The sequence below is a fragment of the Primulina eburnea genome, chromosome 13 (genome assembly GCF_022965805.1).
Source record: "Primulina eburnea isolate SZY01 chromosome 13, ASM2296580v1, whole genome shotgun sequence".
NCBI lineage: Eukaryota > Viridiplantae > Streptophyta > Magnoliopsida > Lamiales > Gesneriaceae > Primulina > Primulina eburnea.
In genome coordinates this window covers 20,778,502-20,785,394 of record NC_133113.1, presented here as the reverse complement: position 1 = coordinate 20,785,394, position 6,893 = coordinate 20,778,502, and the positions used below count along the sequence as shown (strand labels likewise).

At 35.6% G+C, this 6,893-nt stretch overlaps 1 protein-coding gene across 4 annotated transcripts; it reads left to right on the top strand.

The window, feature by feature from the left end:
- The first annotated feature begins 1,615 nt into the window (after positions 1–1,615).
- LOC140808960 (putative RNA polymerase II subunit B1 CTD phosphatase RPAP2 homolog) lies at positions 1,616–6,893 on the top strand. Of its 4 annotated transcripts, none has more exons than XM_073166362.1 (7): positions 1,616–1,774; positions 2,263–2,889; positions 3,149–3,766; positions 3,869–4,062; positions 4,175–4,438; positions 4,745–4,903; positions 6,301–6,893. In XM_073166362.1, exons 2-7 carry the CDS (start codon positions 2,283–2,285, stop codon positions 6,403–6,405), a joined length of 1,947 nt encoding a protein of 648 aa, XP_073022463.1. In that variant the 5' UTR covers positions 1,616–1,774; positions 2,263–2,282; the 3' UTR covers positions 6,406–6,893. The 4 variants fall into 4 exon arrangements, with proteins under 4 accessions (XP_073022463.1, XP_073022466.1, XP_073022464.1 ...); XM_073166365.1 differs by lacking the exon at positions 6,301–6,893 and adding an exon at positions 6,070–6,263; XM_073166363.1 differs by having other exon boundaries at positions 1,620–1,774; positions 2,212–2,889.

Here is a 6,893-nt window from a genome sequence, read left to right as displayed (position 1 = left end):
AAATTTCGAGAATTAAATCCTATCATGCATGAATTATGCATAAGATGCATAAAATAATTGAACACATAAATTAAAAAAAAAAAATTAACATCCTAGATTGCATGCAGTCAGATTACGTGAATTAAATTCCTGGATCTTACAATATCTATCTAGATTTGTCATTTGGATTCGGTTCGTCGGCTCAACCTAATCCGCCATTAAAATTAGTGGGCTAGGTTACGATTAGGGATGTAAACGATCCAAACCAAACCAAACAGTATCAGGCTTGAGCTTGGTTTGTTTAAAGCTGTTTGAGGCTCAACTCGATTCGAGCTTCTATTATCAGGCTCGAGCTTGGTTTGTATTGAAATTACTGGACTCGTTAAAAGCTCGAGCTCGGCTCGTTAAAAGCTCGTTTAGCATGTTAATCAAGCCAGGCTCGAGCTCGGCTCGTTAAAAGCTCGTTTAACAAGTTAATCAAGCCAGGCTCGAACTTGATTCATTAATAGCTCGTTTAACATGTTTAACAAGCCTGGCTTGAGCTCATCTCGTTTTCGAGCTCGATCAGCATAGAATTGAGCTCGAGTTTGAGTTTGAATCGAGCTTGTTAAAAATTAAATATATCTATAAACTAATTTTAAATCAGACATAAAAATGTAAATTCATTCATAAATAACCAAAACAACACAAATAAGAACAAAAAAAATAACATAAATAAATATATTATTGAACATTCCAAAATCATGTTTGCGAGCCACCTAAACGAGCCGAGCTCGAGCTCGCGAGCCTATTATCAAACATGTTTGCGAGCTCACGAGTCGAATATCCTTAGGTTTGAGCTTGGTTTGAATAAATTTTCGAGCTCAAAATCGAGCTTGGGCTTGGTTTGGTATGATTAACAAACAAACTCAAACGATCTTTTTATCGAGCCGAGTTTCGAATAGCTCGCAAACCGTTTGGTTCATTTACATCCCTAGTTACGATTTTAGTATCCCATTTGAAGGCGTATTATGTACATATAATAGGATTTACATGTGTAACCAAGTTAAGTGTGATTCCAAAATTAAAGTAAGATCTCAAAAGATAAAATAAAATTAAGGTAGAAAATTATAATCAAATAATATACCCTATTATCGGTTGAGGAAAAAAAATTAAAAAGATATAATTTTTAAAACAAAAAATAAATTTAGTAGTTATTATCTATCATATTTAATAAATATACAAAAACTCTCATGAGACGATCTCACGGGTCAATTTCGTCAGACGGATATCCAAGTTAAGTCACACATGAAAAAAATATTTTTAATGCCAAAAATATTATTTTTATTGTAAATATGGGTATCGTTAACCTGTTTCAAGAAAAAAAATCTGTAAGACCGTTTCACAAGAGACCTACTCTAATAAATAAATATATATGTTAAATATTTCTAATTATATTTTTAATCATCCTTTGATAATCAAATATATGCTTAATGTTTTTAATAATACGAATAGTCAAATTTCATCAAATTTTTTAGAAAAATTTTAAGAACATGAATTAGGTTGAGTCGATAGTTTTTGAAGAACCGGCCTAGCGGGCCGGCCACCCCATTAATGGCGGCTGGCCCCAGCCCGTGTTGAAATCTCTCTTTCTCCCACATACACGCTCAGAATCAATGGAAGCAAAAATTAGGGCAATTGGGTAAATCGGCATTCCCTCTCCTATTAAGACAAAAATCGTTCCGTTCCGGGGAAAAACGTTCGTCCCACCGCAATCACCGCGATTATCGGCGGTCTGGAGCACCTTCTGTTACAGGTATGAAGTTTGTATCGGCTACTGCCGTTCCCGTTGGGGATTTGTTCGTTCTCGTTTTTTAATTGGAAATTTGTTTATGATGTTGGTAATTCATTACTATTCTCTTACTCTGTAGTTTTTTTTATTATGTACCGATAAAGTTATATAAATTTCCAGTGAATGTAATTTTTCGTGTTCCCTTTATAGCATTATACTTATAATTTTGGTGCTGAAACACGAATTGCGAATGGTTGGAATATTCAGATCTTATACAGAAGGAACAAACTGATAGTCGAAAAGAACAGTGTGAAGGGAATGAATTGTTACTGAGTTTATTGCGAAATTCCTGTGGTCCTGTTCTTTGTTAAGCGTACGAAACTGAAATTGAGGCATCTAGCTCAATTGTCTCATTTTCTTATTTTCAAGTTGTTTAATGAACTTACGTACTATCTTTCTAGATTGCTCTTGGGAAAGTGCTTTAGCTCAACCTTTTTCAATATATGGTGCAGCAAACTCAAATTTTACAAGGATGGTGAAGGATGACGCATTAACAGTGACGGCTGCTGTTCACAAGCTGCAACTGTTTCTTCTTGAAGGAATCAGACATGAGAACCTACTGCTTACTGCTGGGTCATTGATTTCTCAGAGTGATTACCAAGATGTGGTGACTGAGCGTACAATAGTCAACATGTGTGGTTATCCACTCTGCACCAATTCTTTACCAAATGAGCGTCCTTGGAAGGGGAATTATCACATTTCACTCAAAGAGCATAAAGTTTATGACCTTCAAGAAACATATATGTATTGCTCAAATGGTTGTCTGATAAACAGTCGAGCATTTTTCGGAAGTTTAGAGGAAGAGAGATGTTCAACTTTGAGCCCTGAAAATCTTAATGAAGTTTTGAAACTTTTTGAGGGGTTAAATTTGGACTCTGCAATGGATATGGGCAAGAATGGAGAATTAGGGTTGACTGAGTTGAAGATTCTGGAGAAAAAAGATGCAGAATCTGGGGAAGTGTCTTTAGAGGAGTGGATTGGACCTACAAATGCAATAGAAGGCTATGTGCCGCGGAGAGATCGGAGTTTAAAACCCCCACAACCTGATAATCTTAATGGAGTAAAACATGAACAACTTGGTATGTTTTTTGCCGGTGACTTGCGTTGGTTTCCTGTTAATCTATGGTAATTGGTAATTTTATTCACTTCAACTGTCATTAAAAAAATTGGCTTCAATTTTTAAATAATCCACGTTATTTCTGCTTTTATTCTAACGTGATCTGGTTTAAGATATGCCATTGGTTCAATCGTTTCCTATCAAAAAATATATATATGCCGTTGGTTCATGTAACATAATCTATGCACATGTACTGAAACCAAAATATGTTGCTCAACCAGGTGATGCAGATACCTTATCTAATAATCTGAACTTCACCAGTACTATAATCACTCAAGATGAGTATTGCATTTCGAAGACTGCCCCCCCTGTGAAAGCTGAAAAATCAAAAGGAAATGTGGGTCACAAAGAAGTAAATGACCTGGGAGGCCCAATGCAAAAGCCAAACACTCCTTCGGGAAGCTTTGGAGAAGCAAGATCAAAGATGTTCAATAAAGAAAAGAATGCTGCTACGACGGATGACCAGCTTAAAGTTTCCGAAAACCGTCCTGGTCCTAGCCAAAATAATCCTAACGTAGATGCTACAAAGGCAGGAAACAATTTAGGGAAAGAATCTAAAGGTGGTACTGTTGTTCTAAAGTCTTCTTTAAAGACTTCAGATTCCAAGAAAGCTACCCGTTCTGTCACCTGGGCAGATGGAAAAACTGATGGTAATGGGCTAAATAATCAGGAATATATAGAATTTGAAGATAGCAAGGGAGCTGTCGCGGAACCATATTCTTTAGGCGAAGAAGTGGATGAAGATTCATATAGGTTTGCATCAGCAGAAGCATGTGCTAGGGCTTTAAGCCAAGCAGCAGAAGCCGTGGCATCAGGAAAATCACATTCATCTGTTGCTTGTATAAAGTTATCTCTTCTTTCTTTTAGGTTTTAGTCCGCTAATTTATTTATAGTTATTTGAGATTATGTCCATTTTGGTTCTCATTGTGCGTGGCATCCAGTTTCTGATGCAGATCTCATAGTAATGCCACCTCCTCATGGAATGACTGAGGCTAAATCTCTTGAGCATGGTGACGTCATAGATACAGACGCTTCTCTTCTAAAATGGCCTGCAAAACAAGGAATTACAAATGATGATCCTGTTGATTCTGAGAATTCTTGGTATGATAGCCCGCCAGACGGATTTAGTTTGACGGTAAGCTACCCTTTTAACTAAAGTCCGTTTCATATTTTTCTATCCCTTTGTGTCTGTAATTTTTTAAAATCAATGATGCCTTGTTGACAATTAGCATTTGATATTATTTCAGTTATCACCATTTTCTACGATGTTTATGGCATTATTTGCCTGGATATCATCATCCTCCTTAGCCTATATATATGGAAGGGATGAAAGGAACCATGAAGATTACTTGTCTGTCAATGGGAGGGAGTATCCACGGAAGATTTTTATGCCAGATGGCCGTTCTTCTGAAATTAAACTAACTCTGGCTGGCTGCCTTTCTCGGGCCTTGCCTGGACTTGTTACTGAACTTAGGCTGCCGACACCAGTATCAACTCTTGAGCAAGGAATGGTATGTTTTGGAGGTTTTCATTGATTGATTGCGTTTTTTAGAGGAGAAATATGCACTCAGAAGCCTGACAATTGTTTGGAAAAAGTAACTTTCAAATTTTTTAATGTTTGCAGTTTTTTCAAGACTATTTATCCATACATTATTTCATTTTTCAAGTCGACCATTCAAAACATGCCAATTTATTATACATCATTTCTCACATAGCTTGCTAATTTCAGCAGGAAGGAAAAAGTACTCACAGCTTTTTCTTGTTATAATCATAATGTGAATTTGTTTGTCGAATGATTTTTTCCTGAATTTCAACAGGGGCACTTGCTAAACACAATGTCGTTTCTAGATTCACTCCCTCCATTCAGGATGAAGCAATGGCAAGTTATCGTGTTTTTGTTTCTTGATGCTCTTTCTGTCAGCCAGATTCCTGCACTCACGCCATATATGACAGATAGAAGAGTTCTGCTTCCCAAGGTAACGGACTGAAATTCTGAGCGGTTTTCTTTCCAGCTTGTGCGTATTAGTTGAGGTATAAGTTATACCTATCAATCTGCAAATGAGATGGTAGATATTAACCATCATTGCATTCTTTCAAAAAATCAGTGGAGTGCTATTTTTCTGATATTTAGGACAATGGTTTAATTATTTAGTTACCACTCAGAAATAACTCAAACTCACCCTTCAATTTCTCAATGGGACTCGTGGATTAGCTTAAGATAACTTGGTCAAAATTTTGATTTGTGTGTTTGATTCCGTAGTTTTTTCACAAAATCAAACATGCTCATTAATCGGATAGACCAATTATCAAACTAATTTTTTCACGTTTTTATATCGAATAGATTGAGAAATACATGTGAAGCCACAAGAAGCTTCGTACTGTTTGCGGTGTTTATGAGTGTTTTGGAAAAATGTTTGGAGAAAATATGTTTCGAAAGATTGTATGTTTGGTACTCTGGGGAATGATTAAAGAATAGAAATTGAAGAATCATGTTAGGAAATATAAATGTGAAAGAAAATAGAGTTTCGGAAGATTATCTGAAGAATGTGAAATATATATGGTTTTATTTTAGTAGAATGAAAAATTACTTTTGAAATTTTGAAATATAGCAGAATTGAAATGCTTCTAGAAAATGCTTCCTAACATTACCTTTCATTTTGGTAAAAGGTCTGACATTTTATCTCGGCCAATTCGACCACTTATTTAAAATTGGTTCTATCAGTTGGGCTTAGCGTATAATATCAGTCAGACTGGTTAAGTTAAAAAAGATTAGGTGTTTAGTACTTCCGTTAAGTTCGTTAGTATGCTGCAAATATGATACTGGTTAGTTTGAGAAGATTAGGTGTTTAGCAGTTACGTTAAGTTCATAAGTATGCAAAAGTTGAAAATCATTTGTATTTTTTATATTCGAAATCTAAGTTAAAATTTCTTTTGCCAGCTTGAGTTTGGATCAAAACTGAATACAAGTGACATTGGATGCTGTTCAAATTAATGTATTTTATTAGATGTACTGCATAAAATATCTTCAAACATGTTCTAGCTCTATGCTGATTGAATAATTATAAATATGAATAATATGCTGTTAGAGTCCACTTGAAAATGGAAAAATTGTGGTGGTGGCTTGATGAACTTGTAATTGTAGGACAAGGTGCCATTGCTTCACTTTGGAAATCACTGGGAAGTCCTTATCATTGATATTTCAAACTATTGTCATTATACAGTCTCATGAGATAGAGAAGGATCACCTTAAGTGGGTGGTAGCACTGGGCTCGCTTATTAATTTAGCATAATCCTTATTCCCTGTTGTTTAATTTGTCTTTATTTTCTTCATGAATTTTGTAAAATTTCCATTGGTTCTATTTATGAACAATAGGTCCTTGAGGGTGCACAGATAAGCGCCGAAGAATATGAGATAATGAAGGGTGTTTTCATGCCACTCGGACGAGTGCCTCAGTTGTCAACTCAGAGTGGAGGCTAAGAAACCCAAAGGCGCGCAATGTATATAGAACAGATCTAATTATAATTATCATCAAACCTGGTAACATTTGGGGGACTTGTAAGGGAAATGTGCTGCTGGATAAACATTATAGACACGTGGTTTGAAGTATACGAGTCTTGAAGTAAGAGGAACTGCAGTTTTGACATGTTTATTTCACCTCCTGGTTTTGGAATACCCTTGAGTTAAAGATAAGCGTCTGGGAAAAGGAAAGAGCTAAATATTTTGAAATGGAATGGAGTCTTTACATCCTCTTGAATAATGCATTGAGAGTTGGACATTGGTTTGTGTATTTATCGAAGCATGATGAAGTGATGTAATACAGTTCTTAGAACTTGTATTACATCAGATACAGATAGCGTACATTTAGCCGAATGTGATGGATTATCTTTTTGTGAGATAATTGGTTACTGATAGTGGTTTAATTTTGTTGAATAATGATAATTATTTAGTACTTTTTGTGCATAATC